The sequence below is a fragment of the Tachysurus fulvidraco genome, chromosome 1, assembly GCF_022655615.1.
Source record: "Tachysurus fulvidraco isolate hzauxx_2018 chromosome 1, HZAU_PFXX_2.0, whole genome shotgun sequence".
Classification (NCBI taxonomy): Eukaryota; Metazoa; Chordata; class Actinopteri; order Siluriformes; family Bagridae; genus Tachysurus; species Tachysurus fulvidraco.
In genome coordinates this window covers 24,959,623-24,980,868 of record NC_062518.1, presented here as the reverse complement: position 1 = coordinate 24,980,868, position 21,246 = coordinate 24,959,623, and the positions used below count along the sequence as shown (strand labels likewise).

General features: G+C 38.5%; 1 protein-coding gene across 5 annotated transcripts in view; it reads left to right on the top strand.

Annotated features, from left to right (window-relative positions):
* The window catches only part of astn1 (astrotactin 1), a 223,503-nt gene that overhangs the window by 45,707 nt on the left and 156,550 nt on the right, over positions 1–21,246 (top strand). For all 5 annotated transcript variants that reach the window (XM_027132844.2, XM_047818340.1, XM_047818320.1 and 2 more), the window contains exon 3: positions 20,427–20,820. In XM_027132844.2, coding sequence (XP_026988645.1) covers positions 20,427–20,820 — 394 coding nt within the window. The remainder of the gene's footprint in view (positions 1–20,426; positions 20,821–21,246) is intronic.

The window sequence follows — 21,246 nt, the reverse complement described above, 5'->3', positions numbered from 1 at the left end:
AGTACACAGAGAATACACAGCAGCTTGCAACACACAAGAAGCTGGAATAATATGGCTTCATTTTTAGCAAAGATGAAATTCTCACTACCCTTTGTTAGTAATAAACAGCAATGTGCTGCTTAATTTGTTTACAATGATGAAATATTGAGTGAAGGTAGTCAGTTATTATAATAGATGAATCCTAATGTAAATGCTTTAGTTATTACGCAAAAAAAAAAGACTTAAATTTGTACTTAAACCATTTTTCACACCCTACAAATATTGTAAATAACATTCTCTACATTTCCCTCCTATACTGTAGGTCATGTTGGAAGAGAAAGAACTCTTATGTATTTCATTTGCGCCCACCTCTCATATAACTTCCCTCTCAGAAACAGTTTTCGTAAAACCTAACTTCTCATTTTACACTCTCCTTCTCTCCGCTCAGCAAGGGCTGCATTTTCCCACTGAGTGCAAGTGTGTGTTATTGTGAGTTGGTAGATAGAAAGATTAGCGACAGGGTGAACAGATGGCTGACTGCATCTTGTGTCTCGGTCGGTGGGCCGCTCGTTAAGTTATGCCCCTTCCAAAAACTGTGTACTTTTGTAGAGCATCTCTTGCTGTCACCAGTTAAAAGCACCAATCATCACATGGACAACACCTGAACTCAGTCTGTGGCTGTTGTTGGACCTAACATGAGAGCAGTGGGGTTGATACCAGTTCTCATGGATAAACATACATGCATAACAAACGCACCATTAATTGGGGATGGGGTGGGGTTGGGGGTGGGGTTGGGGGTGGGGGGGTGGGGGGGGGGCGCTTCAACTTGAGTCAGTTCACACCTGATATCACAAATACAAAAAAAGGTTTAGGTCATACATAACAAATACATATCGGTTGGGAATGACTGATGCTCGTACAAATACGGAAATAAGTGATTTAATTAGTAGTAATCAGGTGTGTCAGAGTTTTATGTTCAAGAGGTTATGCTGTTTAAACAGTGTGCTTAATAGACAGGGTGAGCTCTGCTGACGTGAGAGTGCAGAGCAATGGGGTCATTAAAAAGTGTGAGGTGCCACATCATTTGTGTGCAGAATGTTACCCTGGTAAGCGAGGAAGAGGAAGTGCACCTGTTTCAGTGCTTAATGCTCATGGAACTGTAATGACCACACTCGCTAATACCGCTCTGCTATTAAAGTTAGTGTTCAAACAATATAAACTGTTTTATCAAGTTACCTGATTGTAGCAGTACTTGAATATTTGATATTTTCCCAGAACACAGTTTGCAGTCTGCTGTGATTGCTATCATTAATCATGGAATTCGTCCAGTGCTGTCTTTTAGTGCGGACCGTTTATTAGTCAACAAGATGCATAAGACTGATATCACATCATTATAAGTGTAAGAGAACAAATAAATGAACTCATAAGTCTGATTCTGATGCGTTATACCAGTAACAGTAAGCTTTAATCTCAGCCGTAGCTTTTCATACAGCTTGAAGTTTTACTGTGACATTATACTGTATATATTTTTTGTTTATTCAGCTAACATGATCAATCAAACGATTAGTTTTTAGCACCTCTTCCACCCGAGAGCCCTCGGTATCGAGGGTGAGGGGGGCAGAAATTATCAATCATTTTCATAAGCATACAAAGGCTACAATGCCTACAAAACCTCCATTCGATTCTATTGGCTGAAACCTTTCTATAGGCACGTACTGTAGGCATCCAAATCCAAATCCAGCATCCAAATCAGCCATGTCGAGCAAACTGTGTTTGGAAAAAAACAACAACGTTTAAATCCCATTTAAATGTCCTGAACCTTTAAACACAATGATGCAGTTATGTACAAAATTGAATCGTGTTTTTGCTTTTTTTAATATTGAAAACGGTTGGGAAAGGAAAGGTATTTAAACACGTATATTATGAATTAGGTATTTTTCGGTCCAAAATGATCGCTGTGTTTATTCACGGAAGTGCTGTGTTGCTGTCGTAGCTCAATTCAGCTGTGGCATTACTCACATTACTCTAACTTCTGTATGTAGCGATGGGGGAATTCCTAAACAAACCCTAATTAGTTTTATTTGGATGGAACGAACACCTATAGTGACATATAAATCAGTTAAATTAAGTTTTATAGTTCGGTAGCTAATAAAACTTTCTGGTGTTTTTCACTGCATGAATTCAAAGAGATATACTCTTTATAAAGTTCCATCTTCTCTTAGTCTGACCTGGTAATATATATATAGTCCCACATGTGCTAACTTTATTTTGGTACCAGAAATCTTCAAATAAACCTTGTAGTTTTTGAGATTTAAAATGTTCTCATTTTAAATTGAGCATGTCGTTTTCAAGCAAGAGTCTCAGAAACAGGCCTAGGGTGGAAGAGAAATTCAAGACTTCAAGAAGAATGTTTTCATCTCACCTACGGTGTTACTTTTTGCAGACTGTTATTTGTAAAGCAAGTACATGTTAATGCTGGGTTATTTTATAACTCATGAATAATCTGGCACCGCAGAACTGGAAGTCGTCCACTTCAAATGAAAGGATGACCTTAGCTTTCCGCTTGTTCGCTTTCTCCAACCTTCAGAGCCCCTCTGGGCCTCCATACTCTTTAACAAGCTCTCACCTACCTTGGTTTGCACCCATTTTTGTACCAGTATTCTCCCAGCGGTGGCCATACTCTTCACGAGGAGGTGTCCCTCATGTACTTCTCCATGTTGAACGGGCATTTTGCAACCTGCAATTTGCTCTCCGCGGCAGGGTGTTACATTCATGCAGCGTTTCTGGAGCTCTCATTTTCTCGTTTGCTCGTTCCCTGGTGGTTTGTCTCTTGTCAAAGGGCTTGCTCAGCTTTTCAGTGCCCTTGCAGTGAATTGTAAATCCATGAGAAAGAAGGGTGGCCATTTGGAAAAAAGTTCTCATTACTTTTCCTTACATTTGACATGTAGCCATACTGCATGAAGACACATGCACAGTAACAACGGCAGTTACGATACCGCTTGTGCTGAAGAAATACAGCGATTGTTTTCAATAAATTCATTCAGTGCAGTAGTGTTACATGTTGTGTCTTGAGAAAATATATTAAAAAAAAGTACATTAGTGTGACTCAGCATTAAGCCTCCTTGATTACAATATGGTGTTTTTTACTGTGCAGGTGGTGAAACAAAAGTTTCACAGGTTTAGGGATACGAGGCACATATTCTCATAAGGTGTGGTAATATACCTTAGATACTGTACTGCATACTGTATAATCAAATGATCTTTCCCTTTAAAATAGCAGTATGCACCAGTGCTGAGACGTTTCTTATGTATATGTCTTTATGAGTCTAGTTATTTTTATTATTTATTTTGTTATATAAACTGATGCATATTCATTTTGAATTCATATATATGTTATGGGAATCCAAAAGAACTGCACAGCCTAGGAAAACTAGGAACTAAATGATATATTATCAATGAAACGTTAATACACTGTCAGTTTATTTAAAAAAGCATCGATCTTTTTAAAGTATCAAACACCTGCCACCTGGTTTTTGTACTGTATATGGCAGATGGCATCATTCAGTTAGTTGTATTTATACTGTAGTATTTTGTTTAAGTCGACTAGACAAAAAAGGTTCATAAACAAAGCCTTCTTAATCTTGTGCATCAAAAAGTACACAGAGGATAATGATAATTGGGCCCCAGAGAAAACAACTGGGCCAAGTTTGAACACCAAGTTGGCGTGGACCCAAATTAGTTTAATACCAGTACATTCAGCCCACAACTTTATGCTTCCAGTTTGAATCATGAGCTCAGGTTTCTCTGTGGAGATTCACATGTTCTCCCTGTGTTCCTCTGATATCTCTGGTCTTCACCCATTTTTCAAAAAATGGGTTGCCATGTTTGATTGATGATCTTAAATTTTCCCAATCTGTGTGTGTGTGTGTGTGTGTGTGTGTGTGTGTGTGTGTGGGTGGGTGGGTGGGTGGGTGTCTGGTGCCTGGTGATGGACTGGTGTCTCATCCAAGATGAGGATCTAAGGTGCCACTGACCAGGATAATGTGGCTATATAAGATAAACTTTACAATTTTTTACCTAATAAATCACAATTAGAAAATAGGTTTACACCAAAACATGCGATTACATACGAGGGACTCTAATATACAACAAAACAAAACGCCTATATTAGTATATCTTTGTGTTATGTGAAATAAAGTTCTTAAAATTTGGGATTTTATTATCAGGTATATTTACAAAAATTGTAAAAAAAAAAAAAAAAAAACTATTTAAAACACTCATTTGGCATTAAAGCTGAGTGATGAGGATTAATTAACAAGAATAAGTGGCTTTTAGCACCTATAAAAGCAATAGTCCGTTTTGTTTGTGCCCTTTTATCCTCATTGCATATTCATTTATGTGAGATTTCCTCTCAGTGCACGAAGTACTGGCTGCTGATTACAGTAAAATACACCAATTCCAACTGGAGAATATTCGCTGACATTGTCATGCCATTCAGTGCGTTTTCCCTCTGAACATGAGGTACAGAAACATGACCGGTGAAACCATTTTTTTTTTGCATATCACCTCCTGTCACCTCAATTTATTGGGGGACATGAAGGATTTTGTCCTGCTTTAACATGCATGTGCTCAGTAGATCACTGAGCAATCAGTTCTGCTTGTGTTTCAGCTGTGCTGTGTATTTTTACACACAGGACAAAGACTAACTTGATAATAAAGTCAATTTAAAATAAGATTTTAACCTCTTCTTTACTCTGGTTCGCTGTAAAGCGTACTTTACCTTTTACGTCCTCCTTGTTTCTCTATATCTGCCAGTAAAATGCCTCTAGCATAAAGGTTTGCATCATGCCTTTGTGTTTGAATTACTAATTAGACTTTACAAAATAAGGTTTGATTCCATTTTTCTGCTTTCCTCTGTACTTCCACCTACAGAATGAGTTTGGGGAGTTGGTGTGTTGCTTGGAAACACTTCCCCCTTCTTCCCTAGCCACTTATTTATGATTTCTACCTCTTCTTGGAATTAGGGAGGATTGAGTGTCAGGGTGGCATTAAGGTATTTGATACAGCAAGCAGCCGAAGCAATAAAAAAAAAATCAATGCCTTCTTATTGGCCAAGAGCCAATATATAATATTCTGTTGGGTAAATATTCTAGACGTCCTCCATCTCCATCTTGATATGGATCTATATGACTATATGATATCTGATTGAAGATTCGACAAGGTATGTTTAGTAGTTCCAGCATCTGCACATCTTTAGAAATCATCGACTTTTCTGAAGCAATTTCAAGTTTTTCGTGTCATCTTTTTTTTTCTTTTTTCATCTGATATTTTAACATGGGAGGCAACTGGGTGCATGATTTTGGGCACTAGATTGAGCCTTACATATTCAGTGACCATTGATCTTCATAAAAACAGCATTTATAAAGCAGACATTGCACACTAAAGAGATGGATTTTAGCCCAGTCTTGTGAGGAAAAGTGATATATCTTTGGGTCTGTCTTTTTCCCTAGAGCACTAGAAAGCAAGATTGTGACCAATGTCTGCAAGTTGGAAATGAGGGCAAGCAATGTTAAAAGCAGGGAAAGATGAATTAGGTAGCTGTGAGGTTGACATCGTTAAAATTGTAGGCCTAACCTTCAAGCCTAGAGGTATCATGAATGAAAGGCAGGCGCTCTTAATGCTGTTTAAATGAATATTAAAACACGATGTATTATGTAAGATAGATATGCATAAATCCTGTGCTCTTAAAGCGAACACAGCTGCAACTAATTTTGCATAACGCCCTGTGAATTTTCAGTGATGATAGAATTGCAAATTAAACTCATACCTAATCTACACAAACATAAACTGTCATCTGGACTTAAAGCCTTAGAAGGTTATCAAAACCTAGTGATGAGTTTTCTAAAACATGCACCATTTTACCAAACAGTTTTGCAAATTAAATCACTTTTTAAATACCTAAGAGCCTAAAAAAAACATGGAGCAGGCAGGAGAAAGAGGGATGAGTTATAAACACAAGAGAAGGTAGGGTGGATTAATCAGAAAGAGACCAGAGAAAAAGAGAGGATGCTTGGAAGAGGTAGAAAGAGGGTGAGAGAGATCTGAAGGATGCTGGACATGCACAGTACTGTCTTGGGGCTTATTTCATTCTGCAAGGCCTCAATTTTTTTCTAAACACATGACATCCTCATTCCACCGGGAAACAAGGCCAAGAACAACTGGAATTGAGGCAGTTTGTGGTGTTTTGGGAGTAATTTCCTATCATTCGGCATTGGCGCATGAATGAATTGAAATCCATTCACGATTTCTAATAAAGCTTCTTTCACCAGCTCCATCTTTCTAAATCATGTTGAGGACATTGTATTTGAAGATAGAAAAGTATAAAAAAAAACATGACAATAACACCTCTACAGAAAATGGAGGAAGCTAATGGTACTGTTTATGCAGGTACAGTTCTCGAGAAAACATATTGTGTGAATTCATTTCTCTGACCTCACAGAAATGAACAGCTTATCTCATGTGAATAAACTAAACAAACATCATATCCCTGGTTACAAGTTCCTGTAATCCTCTTTGTCACTTTACGCAAACAATTAAATTTCAGATCCTACAGTATTTAAGTGTGAAAAGGCTATTTCACTCACAATATACTGTAGTTAAGAAAAAATGAATAATTCAAAAATAGAAAAGTAGTGTTTTTGGCAAATAAGTTTAATGTTTATTATACTTGTGTTAGCTTAAATGTGTTCTTTTTGTAAGCACCAGTGAGAGTGTTTAAAGAAATGAGTAGAAGATAGATAGATAGATAGATAGATAGATAGATAGATAGATAGATAGATAGATAGATAGATAGATAGATAGATAGATAGATAGATAGATAGATAGATAGATAGATAGATAGATAGATAGATGTGCACACCTCAGTCCCTTACCTGACGAAGACAAATGTGACTTTTACTTTCAACAGAGCCCCATCAACTCTCAGGCCCAGATTTATTGAGACCCTAAAATATGAGTACTGCTTTGCATGTGCAGTTTATCCAACAGTAAGTGGGCAGGTTGCAGGTGGTTGACTTTGCAAGCAAAGTAGCTGTAAATGCTTTGAATATAGGTTTGTGGTTTAGAATTATAGCCTTTTGGCAAATGCCTGTATTCTGAGTAATTAAAAAAATTGCATTTCCTCACTTTTGGAAAAGGATGTCAGTGTTTTAGAATATGATGAAGCTGAATCCCTCTAAGAGACATGTTGGAATTGGTTAGCAATCTATTTGTTCATTATCATTGTACTTGGCTGGAAATGTCTAACAATCAACTAATGTTTGTGAGTACCAGGATTAGGATCTGATTAGTTTGAAGACCTCATGATTGGAGTAATAGTCTCTGCAAGGGGTAGGAATTACTGTTATAGAGACTTAACCTTCAGAGCAGGGGACAGAATAGATCAGCAAGGGCTAAACTGTCCTGAGCCATCAGATAGGCCAAGCATGCACATGCCCAGACGATACACAAGCATGTGGCGCATGGGGCAGGGCAACCATCTAAAACTAGCATAGAAGTCCTGCTGTGCATCTAGGAGGAAGGCAACACTGAGCTGCAGAAAAACATAGTGAAAACAAAGACCATCTATCCCTGCAATGACCAGGTACTCTGTCTAACCACGGCTAATGTGAGGAGAACTTTATGCAGTTAACCCATGGAAGAAAACATTATTGTCAATGTGCTCAGGGATAGTGCAGAACAGCTAGTGGATATCTTCACTGACATCTTCAACATTTCCCTGAGCAGCACCATTGTTCTTGCATGACTCAAGAGAAACACCATCGCCCTCATGCCAAAAAGGTCTACAGTATCCTGCCTCAATGACTACATCACGATGAATGGACTTTGAGAGGCTTGTCATGAGGCACATCAAGACCCAGTAACCAACTTCCCTGGACCCCCTGTAGTTTGAGCATCATCCAAACCACTCCATGGATAATGCCACTGCCAAGACCCTTCAACTGGCCCTCAACCATCTGGACAATAAAGATACATACAGTATGTATGAATGCTGTTCATAGACTTTAGTTAAGCATTCAACACAATCATGCCTCAGCACCTGAATAAGAAGCTAAGCCTGCTGGGCCTAAACACCTTTGCAACTGGATTCTGGACTTCCTGTGTGAGAGACCTCAAACAATCGGGATCAGGAACTGCATCTCCAACACCACCGCATTGAGCACTGGAGCAATGCACAGCTCAAATCACACCATCAAGTTCGCCTATGACACAACTGTGGGAGGTCTCACGATGGACCACGACCACTCTCTGAACTTTGATGTATCCTTCATGTTGATCGTCAAGGGCATCAAATTCCTTGGTGTTTATCTGGTGGAGAACTTCACCTTTTCACTCAACACTAGCTCCATCACCAGAAAGCCCAACAGCATCTCTACTTCCTTTGAAGGCTGAGGAAAGCACATCTCCCTCCCATTGAGAGCATATGGTTGAAATGACAATAAAAGCTTCTTGACTTGACTCCACTTGACTCATGGACACTGTGTTAGGACTGGTACTCACACATCACGGATGACTGTACCACAAGTATCAGCTGTAACCTGTCCAAAATACACCCCGTTTACAGAGATTATTTAAAGACTGTTTGCGAAGCCTCATTAAATTCATTTGTCAGTAATTGTCAGACTTGCCTTCTGTTGTTTAAGATAGCTACAATCTTCCTGTTTGCATGCAGTCATGTCATTTTTGTAAATAAACAGCTGCCCATAGACCCATAATACACTTTCCAGCTTGTTGTGCTTCAGAAGACGTCAGCACAGATCACTGAGATTCAGGACAGAATCCCTTATAATGCAGCCTGTGCAGGCCAAGTAAACAAACCTAGCATTGCAGACAGTAGTGCGTCTTATGGGAAAAGTAATAGGGGCCACCATTACTATCCACCATTGATCAGCCAACAAGAATTTAATGAAATGTATGATTTCATGAGTTCTGAAAAAGATGCTGGAGAAAAACTGCTCAGCCTCAGGCAAAGTAAAGTTTGAGTGACATTATGCGCTCGAGTTCTTCGCTTTGACTACCAAAACCTTCTGCTCAGAATAGCTTTCCAAAGAGGTCTAAATGAAAATTTACAAGCATATAATGATCATCACCTCTCACTGGTATACAACATGAAAGTGATCACTGGTATTAGGCAATGCATTGTGTTGAAAAGTATTAGTATTCAGTGCCTTCACTGAAGAACCCATGAACGTGATACATCAAAATGCACAGGTGGAAAGCAAGACATAACTTCAGGCAAAATCACACACAATGCCATTGAATGTAAATGTGGAACTCTTTCATTTAGAGAGAACGCTATTTATATTTCCAAACAATACAGTTCCAGCTAGGTTTCTCTGCTTGTCACAGCATTTCTATGCCATTTTGTTTCTCCTGCATTTGGTGATGCAACATATATAGAAGGCCAAAGATATTTGTGGATTTCTTCTCTAAATACAAGGATCTTACTGAGATTCTCAGCAAATCAAAAGCTTTAGTTCCCTCACAGACCTTGAGAGTGTGCAATTAAAATATTAGCAGGTACCATAATCACACACCAAATCACACGCATGCGGCAGCTCTATAACAGATTTCGGAAGCTAAATACAGACCTGAGCTTGAGACGTAACTACAGTTTGATCTATATTTGAGATGAAAAAGAAAGGGAAAACTGCCTTTGTTACACCGTCTGCTCATGAAGATTTGGAGAGATGATGAATAAATGGACTACATTCTCCTCTATTTCAGGTATATGGAGAAACATTCTGATTCAGATTCAGAAAGCTGTTGGAAAACATAAGATTTGAATGTGCTGAAATGCAAGTTTCCTTAGAGGATGCATCATGTTATTCCTTGGCTATATAATGAAAAGGGAATTAAACGGTTCATAAAAAGGTGAAAAGTGTCACAGCAAAGCAACTGAATCTAGAGGAGTGCCTATTTTTATTGACCTTCCATCAGGAATTTCAGTTCAGAAGCAGCTTTTATAACAAAGGTTAAAAAAGTAGCCTTAAAATAGAATGAGGTAGTCTTGGCTTTTATTCAGATCCACAAACATCCTAATCCTGAGCTTTCTTTTACAGAAGTGAATACCTCAATAAAGAAGAATTAGGGTGTGAAGATATGGAAACAGTGGTAACATGCTTCCTTGTGCTAATTCAACACAAAGAAATTATGTCATTGGTGACGGCATTGTTAGCAATAAATTGTGGGGGAGTGTTGTTGCTGCTGCACTGCGATGGGTTGGCACTCCGTCCAGGGTGTATCCTGCCTCGATGCTTGATGACGCCTGAGATAGGCACAGGCTCCCCGTGACCCGAGAAGTTCGGATAGATAATGAATGAATGAATGAATGAATGAATGAATGAATGAATGAATGAATGAATGAATGGTGTTGCTGGTTACAGAAAGGAAAACGCCTGGCCTATTCCTCCTTGTTAGGTGGCTCAAGAAACTCGATTATGAAGAGAACAAAATGTCAGAACCCCAGGCAGGCAAGATGAGATCAACTTCAAATTTACATTAATATACACAACAATTATTGAACAATTAATAATAACATTAACAAAGTATTATTGGCGAAATCATTTCTACTATACAGTATGTGGACTCGCTGAAGTTCAGTGGTCACAAATGGAAGAAAGCAGCCAAGCCCAAAAATGAACTACTACTAGCAGACAAATAAACAAAAACAACACACTGATAGAATGCAAAGTAGGAGCAGACTTAGGGTTGGTGGATCTGTATCTCTTTATTTTCTCTAGTGGATGTGATTTTGCTGCCTTCCTTGTGAATAAACATGTCCAGCTCATCCCACAGCAACCCTTCCGGTATCTGTCATTTCTATCTGTGGAGCTGTACACGTGCAGCTTCCTGAATTGATGATGGCAAAAGTCTTAATGTTGATGCTGGTACAAGATTGCAGTATACTTCCGCTGCTGTGATTTGTCTTGCTCTCTAGACATTCTTGATACTGACACTGGCATTTAATTGTCATGCCCAATCTCTGTAATATTCCCTCCTACTTATTCATTTTAGAGCAGTTTATACAGTGTTCACCTTCCTGCTAAAGTGAATAATCTCACCTTGGTCCCCTGGGGGCTTATACTTCTGCTTTATTCTAAACTGTCATTGTTACCGCTGTGTTTGCTAAATGTTCATTTGAATTATGTAAAATACCAGTATGCTCATTTCTAGTTTTCAGTGCAATCAGTTGACACAAAAAGAGTACGGCTTACCTTCTGAAGCTGGGTTCTTCTTATAGTGTATCAGGGCTCTCAAGTTCTGAAGACAGGCAAGCGTGACATCTCTGTGTCGTGTTGAGGTTTTGTTCAAACTGACCATCGAAAATACCCCTCTAATGAATGTTTTTTTTTCATTGGTTGTTGCGTTAAATCGTACCCAGATAGTGCTATTTTCTGATTGGCTATTTGTGTACCTCTTTTTTGATTGGCTGATAAGTGTCAGGCTCGACTAAGAACTGAGACACGCTTGATTCCTGCTCGGTTCCATAGAGACAGCGGTGCGGAGTGATACGTTTTGTGCGCTGCGGCTTATTAAATATATGATAAATAGAAATACAATGTGTGGCAGGAGAGCGTGACAAAAGACCAAAATGCGTGACTGTCACTCTCAATGCGTGACACTTGACAGCCCTGGTGTATAGTGCATAAGATGTCATCAAATTTGTGAGACAGTTATTCTAAATAAGGAAATAATGACAAAAGAAATAAGCAGATTTGCCCCATTCATTCTGCTGTTTAACTGAGAACTACTGAACTACTGAACTTTGATGGTGGAACAGAAAACTTGAAACCAAATTGTGACTGTTTATCATGTAAAAAATAATGGGAATGCTGTAAGAATGATTGTTTTTAACTGTATGTAGCATTTTAAAATCACAAGCTAGTTTTCAGCTAATTTTCACAAGTTTATTTAAGTAGCTACTGAATGTATTACAGAATAGGCTACTGCTTTTTCTGAGTAGCCTGCTTAATATTTCTAAAGAACCTAAACTGAGATGGCTTAAAATATTTGAATTCTTATTTCCTAATTTTTTTTATTGAGCGAGGTTCAGTAATTTGGTAAATGAACATTAGCATTAGCTCGTTTTGACATCAGGTCTCACTTGGTGGAACTGCACATGGGGTAAACTATGGTTTACGTATTATGGTGCTGCAGAGTCTTCACAATTAATGATATACCTCGCAGTAGCATACTATGACATGGCTGAGTCAGACTTAAGCCGTAATCACTAAAACCACACGCCTAATATTGTGTAGATCCTCCTTGCATGCTATCAAGGTAAAGACCCTGTTTTAGGCAGGTGTTTTTAAATGTTATGGCTGAATTTGCACATACACACAGTGAAGAAACAACAAGACTACGGACTATGAATATGTGAAATAGCTGCCAATAGATAGCAATATTAATTATATAATATAATGCCTCTAATAAGTATATAGATATGATATTTTGGCGTACAGGATTTGCCATACTGTTGTAATTTTATGTCATCAATATATGTAATTGAATTAAAATGAACAATATGTACATTTTATATAATGGGTGTATTACCCATGGATAATTTACAGTGTATATACAGATATCTTAAAATAACCCAGTATATATATGCTAAGAATGTGCACTTATATAGAGTTTATTCATAATATACAGTAGAATAGAATTGCAAGATGAGTGTAGTGTTGTATTAAGTTCAGCAGGGTTATTGTTGTGGGGGTGATGCTGGCCCTGAGCTTGCTGGTCCTTCTATGAATGTTCATGTGTCCCATGTCCAGAAAGGAGCTTGAACAGTTTGTGACTGGGATGGAACGAGACCCCGCTACTGCTGCATGCTCTACTGTATTTTGAGATCTACTGTGGTCAATGGCTGGGAGTTGGATACCGTTGATGTGTTGGATGTTTTACAGCAGGACTTTGCTTTCAGAAACCACAGAGCTGCCTTATCACCCTGTGACACAGTTAGACAGGATGCTCTCAATGGTGCAGTGTTTATATGATTCAGGAGAACCAAGGTGGTCTATGAGGCAAACGTACTCCAGTCAGTACAGTATATTGAAACTGGTGTTGAAGTAAAGAAACTTTGGATTTCATCAAACACGTGAAACACGTAAAATGTGTTTGATAAGTGATATGAATGTGGCTGGATCAGACTGACCCAAATGGGGAAGGGGAATGGTTTTCGTACACCTCAGCAAGGTTCATGTAAACATGATCAATTGTATTAAGGAGACATTCTAGGTGCATTTTGGAAGTACAGTCTCATAATGGTGCCTTTGAAATCTCCAGCGACAATAAAAGCTCCATCTGGATGTGTAAACTATTGCTTGTCTGTAGCTGTGTGCAGTGTTGTAATGTACCAGAGTACAAATGCTTCATTACTGTACTTAAGTAGAAATTTCACGTATCTGTACATTACTTCACTATTTAAATTTATGTATATATACTTTCACTTTTACTCCACTACATTTCCTAGATAAAATGTATACTTTTACTCCGTTATATTTCAACTAAGCATCTTTGTTACTCGTTACTACAAGATAAAAACAGAAGAAATGTGTGCGACTGCAATAAGGGAGGTTTGGCGAATCACTGCTCCTACATTGTATTACGCACGTCCGCGCGCTCTACAGACAAGCACAGGTACGCGCAGCGTGCACGCGCAGTCAGAGCTCAAGGCATGACGGCAACCAAAAGCAGTGAAATGTCACTATTCTTATTACCAGAGTTGTAGCACAAACAAAATTTTAATGCAAACAATCCATTCAATACTAAATAAAAATAACATTTATTGATTTGGTCTTTGTCTTGTGAATATTTGTTTATTAATGACTGCATTCATTGGACACACTGTTTGTAGAGAATGCACACATACATGAACTGATTTGATTCAAGACTTTTGCCATTTAATAATACCATAACTTTTGGCTTACTATGTAGTCATATAATATATAATATAAAACTCTTCTTGTTTTAAATTCTCACTGAGGGCTAAACCCCCTAAAGATGAAATCCTAAAACCACCCCTGGTCTTATGCCTACCGAAAATCACTGAGATTTTACTTTTTCCTTTTACTTCAAATACTTAAATACTTAAGTACATTAAATATCAGAAAAATACTTTTGATACTTAAGTACAGTAAATATCAGATATTTTAAGACTTTTACTTGAGTAATATTCTAAAAGGTGACTTTCACTTCTACCAAAGTCTTTTTCTAGTATGATACTTGTACTTTTACTCAAGTATTGCTTTCTAGTACTTTATACAACACTTGCTGTGTGGCATTCTTGCATAGCTACTTGCCATATGGAGTTATGAAACCTTTAGTTACAAGAATGGCAGAAAACATCTCTGAGCAAATAGAAAGGACTGCATTTTCTATTTTAAATACTTTTAATTAGTAGACCAGTAACTTTCTGTTATATGCACTATAATTTGTTAACATGCACAGACCTCAGCTTTTGCTCTTACCAAAGTCCACTGCTTTTCTCACTGCTCTTCTGTCTGCCATGAAGACACTGCCACCGTCTAGCTCAAATGGTGCTGCAAGGAATGTTGCTGTTAATCTTCTGTAAATATCATGACATTGCATTCCATAACATGTATACGCAGTGTTATCCTCAGGCGTACTTCCTCTGGTTTGTTTACCAGAGCCCAGACTTTTGAAAGAAAGCTTAAGTACGACTGCTTAAAAGAGCTGGTCGATATGGGTTTAGCCGTGTAGCCTAGCTCTAATTCCACCTTGCTTTCACTGCCTTTGTTTACAGTCTTTGCACCGACACTGGGATCTCTATGCCAGGAACAGCTGGATCAGCAGTCCACGCTGTCCTGGCGATTTCCTGAGGGAACCGAAAGTTGTTTAATATGCCGCCTGTGCTGCTGTAACTGTTGTCTAGCAGTGCTTGTCAGCTATACACGAGGCTATTCTGAGTAAACAAGCAGTTACTCTACAAGCAGTAAAATAATAAAAGTGCGATGAGCGTAAAATGGAGATCCCAGCATTGCATTACAACAGCACTTTTTATCGTCATATTGTACAACCACAACCATTGTAACAGTTCTGACTGTAGAACAGATCGTGTCTGAATCCAAAACACTGACGTCTCAGAGATCTACCACCTGCTGTGCTCTTCACTCTTCTTTATGTGTGAACCCACATATGGACTTCATGTAAGGACAGCAGCCTCTTTATTGTGCCAATATTCTGTTCCAGAAATAAAGACTTTTAATTTTTAAGAAATGATGTTTAATATAGTCATGTCATTAAAATATCTTTGCCTGTAAAATGGACATTACTACTGGAGCTGATGTTGCTCATGGTAGAAAAGTTGGAGGAACCCTATTTGTGTCTTTATAATTAATCTGAGAACGCTTGTATTTTCAGGTCATTAATAAATTACACCTACGCAAAGGGAGCTTGCTGTAAATCCATTCTCCGGCACTTGAATGTTAGATCTGAAAAGATCAGAATCCTAGTCTCTCTGATTTTAAGAGCGTGTCACCGTACCTTTTGAGTTAGAAAACGGTAAGGATCTTTATCGTAAAAGATATGTATCATTTACAATGCAGAAAATGGTTTTGAATTCAATTAGTTCAATTTTATTTATATAGAGCTTTTAACAAAGGAAGGTGTCTCAAATCAGCTTTACAGAACATAAATATTTGTGTACGTTTATTTGAATGTAAATGACGTGACGTAAATGAAGTGACGTGACATACAACTGTATGTCACGTCACTTCATTTACGTCGCGCCATGTCAAGTATGGTGACCCATACTCAGAAATCGTTCTCTGCATTTAACCCATCCAAAGTGCACACACACAGCAGTGAACACACACACACAGCAGTGAACACACACACACACCCAGAGCAGTGGGCAGCCATTTATGCTGTGGCACCCAGGGAACAGTTGGGGGGGTTCGGTGCCTTGCTCAAGGGCACCTCAGTCGTGGTATTGCCGGCCCGAGACCCGAACTCACAACCTCAAGGTTAGGAGTCAAACTCTATAACCATTAGGCCACGACTTGCCCCTCTGTATCTCTATTTATCCCTAATCAACAAATTTGCGGTGGCTGTAAGAAGGAAAAAACTCCCTTAGATAGAATTAGGAAGAAACCTTGAGCAGAACCAAATTCAAATGGAAGCCGTTTTTATAGATAAACATTATAACAGTATATCACCATGTTGAGATCACAGCAGACTGTGGATTTAGCGAGAACCTATTAATGATCTGAGTCTAGCCCAGTTTACTTTCCAAATATACAGTACAGCTTGAATCAAAGAGTGAAACATTTCAGGAAATGCATCAAGCCAGACATTTGGATCGTGACCTAGTGGTGCTTTTCCTTTGCTCTATAGGCTCTCGTCTGTAGCAGGCACTTAGAGTTTAAGTGGTTATAATGCCTTGTTTTATGGCTAGGCTCACCCAGGCATGGAAAACCTATTTCCTCTGGTTACATGCATTAATTATAATGCCGGTAATCAGATCAGAGGAAGATGTTGCACAGTACCTTTACCAAAAGCAAAAAATGCATTATCCAAATCTAATACAAACATTTACTCAACTGATTCTACTTAAGGATAAATCATTCAGAAATTAGAGATATCAATTTGATTTATCATTCAGCAAATCTCAATATTCTGTAGTAGGTGGTATGGGGAAAAACACTGATATCACAGTGTATGTAGTCTATAGTGATTATGCCAAATAATTTACATCATGAATAATTAGGTTTTGACCAAAATTGGGTTTCAAGACATCTTCAAAACGTATGGTGAAGGTTATACTCGAGTCAGGAAAATATCATCTTATGCATGGTCTCTGACCATGAAAAGAGCAACACAGCAACTTGGACTGATTGGCCCAAACAAATAGCTAGCAAAATAGTTCTAATAAGATTCATCTTGACACAAGATTGTTCCACAACAATATATATAATTTATTTATTATTATTTACTTATATATGATATATGATACTTATATATTTATATTTATATATTTATAAGATATATATATATATATATATATATATATATATATATATATATTTATATTTATATATTTATAAGATATATATATATATAATACATATGGCATGATACATATTAGCAGTAATAACCTTTTTTGTTGGTTTTGGAAAGCAGGCCATCAAATGCTTCTATTTTCTGTACTGCTTCTCCTACATAGGGTCACGGGGAATTTATCCCAGGTGACACAGGGCACTTGGTGGGGGACACCAAACCATCACACGGCACAACCTCACACACTACAGACAATGTAGAGACACAAGTCAGCCTACAGTGCAGTCTTTGGGCTGGGGAGGAAACCAGAATCCCCAGAAGAAACCCTACACAGGAATCGAACCCCTAACCCCATTAATCAGAATAATGAACATGGGCATGAGGTCATGATTCTTGCACTAACAGTTTTTGTGTTGTCATTATGTTGTTATGTATCAGTGACTTTGTTGATATGCAGTGTCCTGGCTTTCCACCAAACAGATTACAGGTTGGTGTAGATCGTTGCTAATTGGATTATAGTCTGACACTGCTAGCATCTGATGTTTTGTTTGACTTTAATAGGGCTCCTTCATAAAGCCCTGTCCTGTCTCCTCTAATTTTAAGTCTCCTGTAACTCCTGTGTATAGTGTTACCTAATTTTCTCCACCATAAACTTGTAAGCTGCTCATTTGGATAATGCACACTGGCAGATTGGAAGGAAATTAAATTAGAGAAAACTGATTAGCTGTTGACTCTGGGGCTGTAAGCGGACACTGTTGTAAGGCTGCAACTAACATATATTTCCTTATCGAGCCATCTGTCAATTTTTGTTATTATTTTTTGATTTGTATTTGTACTAGATGGATTTTAATACCTACTTTTTTTATTTTTAAGCATTTAGTTCTATTACATTTTTTTGTTAAGCCCAATAAAGAATAATTTTATTTAAGTGTACCTTTAATTTATGTGTTTATTTATTTTACAAATAAAAATGCTTAAACATAAAAAAAGTAGATATTAAAATCCATCTAGTACAAATACAAATATTCACGAGTTACATTATACTGCATATTACTTATGCATTATTACTTACTTTACAATGGAATCTATTAATGAAGGGGCCATTTTTAACTTTATCTTTTGTGTAACAACACTACTTATCACCAAAGTAAAGATTATTCTAGTGTAGGCCTTTTTAGAAAAGGTGTTGTTTGCTATATTCTGATATTAATTACTGTAGATAGTGTCACGGCATGTGGCGAGTGTGCTTTACTTCAGTGCAAATGCTGATAACTGGAATTGCACTTCAAATACTTGTCTGCAGAAGGTTCATTACACCGATGTACAGTGCCACGGTAATGGAAACCCACATTGTTTTGTTTTATAAGGCTTTACGTGCATAAACCAACTGCTTATAATGTACAAAAAGCTCTAAAACAGGCATTGCTTTAAGCATAGGCTCAAGGCACTCCTACTACTCAGCCCTACTGGGTTGGGATGTATTTTCTTTCCTGTATCCTTTATGGTATGTAATCACTGCTACATACTGTACTGTAGGAGGAACTTTTTAATCTGATGAAGTTGAATTACAGATATCTGCATAAGAAAGTTTTACTGTACCTATTTCCAATGTGCGCAGAGTTTCAGTGCTTCGTATTCTGTATTAAATTACCAGTGTTGCATGTACATGGCCTTGATGGCTACAATCAGTGCTTGTGTTGGCAGCTTCACAGGTTCATATGAAGAAGATGGAGCTAGAAATGAAGATGGTGCTTGTGTACGGGGTTCCAGAAATAAGATTTATACCCACAGTAGAGGACTTTTATTATTAATTATAATGTAATATCTATCCAGAAGCCATCATGTCAGCCAAGTGTTTATGACCCAGTCATACATGCTCATGCAGAACAAAAAAAAGACAACAGCAACATATTATTAACACAATTCTTGTATACCAGTTGTGGATAACTCATAAGGTTAAGGTGAGCACATCGTATGCAGTTTAAGGCACGACTGTGTGATGAGTTGTTGATCCTGTCAATGCACGTTCGTGTTTAGATGAATCTATATTCAGTAGCTGACAGCAGCAATGCTTCAGACAGTTATACTGCACGTGTTAGGAAGAAAAAGAATTACGCTTCATGAATGTAACTCAAGATCAATATGCTGTTGACATGTGGAAATGTAATAAACCACCCACATATCTCCAGGAGGGAATAGTTCCATCCAAGTAATGCTGGACAGAAAGATAGCATGGTGTCTTTCTAGCTAGCAAAATGACTTGCAGTGCTGAGGTCTGAGGTGAGTGGCCTGATTTTACTGGCCGTTCTCAAGAGCCCACAATGAACGTTAGCTACACATAGTCACAAAAATATGTGTTTCCATCATTATATTAGTCGTCTTTTTCTTGAGTCCCCCCAATGTACTTAACTTTGTATCGTGCACAAACAGGAAACTAGCTTAATGACTTTGAAAGCATTAAGGAATTTTAAACAAAACAAAATAAATTATGGTAGTTACAAGATTTTTTTTTCCATGTGCATGCAAATGCAACACGAGTGACCTTCATTAAAGTGCCATTCATCATCGCCCTTGACCAGGTAAGTATGCAAACAACTTATGCAAATTGAGCGTACAGTTCTAGGTCCGTGGAACCGAGATTAACGGGCTTCTCTTTAGGCTCAGCTATCCTCCATTGTTTGAATTAGGGTCTAACATGGCGTCCCTAATTCCTGCCTTTCCCTATCTAAAGTGCCACTGGATATCAGATTATGGATTTATTTAGGTGTTTTATTCGCCTGTCAGCTTTTCCTAAGCTTAGCATTTCTCACTTACTTACTCCATTTTTCTTATTCTTCTCACTCTTTCTGATCTCTCATTTTCTCTCTTTCTCTCTCTCCCCTTCATTGCACTGTCTAACTCGCTCTCGTTTTCTATTTTGTGTGGCTTTTATTGTCATTGTTATCGTTTTTGTTTGTTTCTCCTGGCTTTGTTCTGTACTCTCGTTAAATTCATCCCTTCCGTCTCTCTCCTCTGCTCTGTCTTCATGTCACTCTTCTCACTCCTCATCCTACCTGCTGTACCTCCTACCTACTCATTTTGAATTTTTCCTTTATTTCCCCATTCCCTGTCCCTCCGTCTCCCTTTTTCTCGCTTTCTCTTCTCCCTGTCCTTTTGCCTCACATCTTCTTTTGCTCACTCCTCCAATTTTATCTCCTGTCATTTCTCTCCTACTCTTTCATATCTACTCCCACACACTACCTCTCACTCACCTCTGCCATTTTCTTACTTTCTTTCCCCCACTGTCAATGGCCTCTCCCTCTCCCTGTCTATATCTTCGTCTCCTTCTGTCGCTATCCGGTCTATCTCTCTGTCCCTTTTTGCAGGGTGGGATGATTGCTCTGCTGCTTTCCATCTTGTGCTTGGTGCTGATCCTGTACACACGGAAGCGCTGGTGTAAGAGGCGTCGTGTGCCTCAGCCTCAGAAGAGCGCGAGCGCTGAGGCAGCTAACGAGATTCACTACATCCCATCTGTGCTGCTGGGTGGGCAAGCGCGTGAGAGCTTGAGGAACTCCCGGTGCCAGGGTGCCAACGCCAGCGGCACCCTCAGTATCCGTGAGACGCCCATCCTCGATGGCTATGAGTATGACATTGGTGAGCTGCGCCAGCACCTGCAGCGTGAGTGCATGAACGGCGGTGAGGACTACGCCAGCCAGGTGACACGCACACTCGATTCGCTTCACGGCTGTAATGACAAGGCCAGCATGGATCTCACCCCCGGTGCGTTCTAGGCTCAAACCCCAATGTTACTGTTTATTGTATTTCAATCCTATAAGATATCCGTATACATAAAACTTATTGGGAAGAGCTAGAAAACCCTGTGCAAGACCTTCTCCTTTTAAAGTCCTTTTAAAGCATAAACATTCTTCTCCTCAGTTATCTATGTTTGTACATATGTATTATTACATTGTTTTACATCTTTTAAAAGGCCACAAAGCAAAGGTTTTATTTATTGCACTGACCTGACATCAGTTTACTCTGAACACCAGATACCAGATGAAATACATGAAATCACATCCTTCTCACACAAAACAAATGACAACTATGATTTTGTTAAACACTGTTCGAAAGAAAATGTGGCCATGATTAAATGACAGCTCAGTTTAAGTAGCTCCAGCACTGATATTTCTGTTACTTCAAGATATA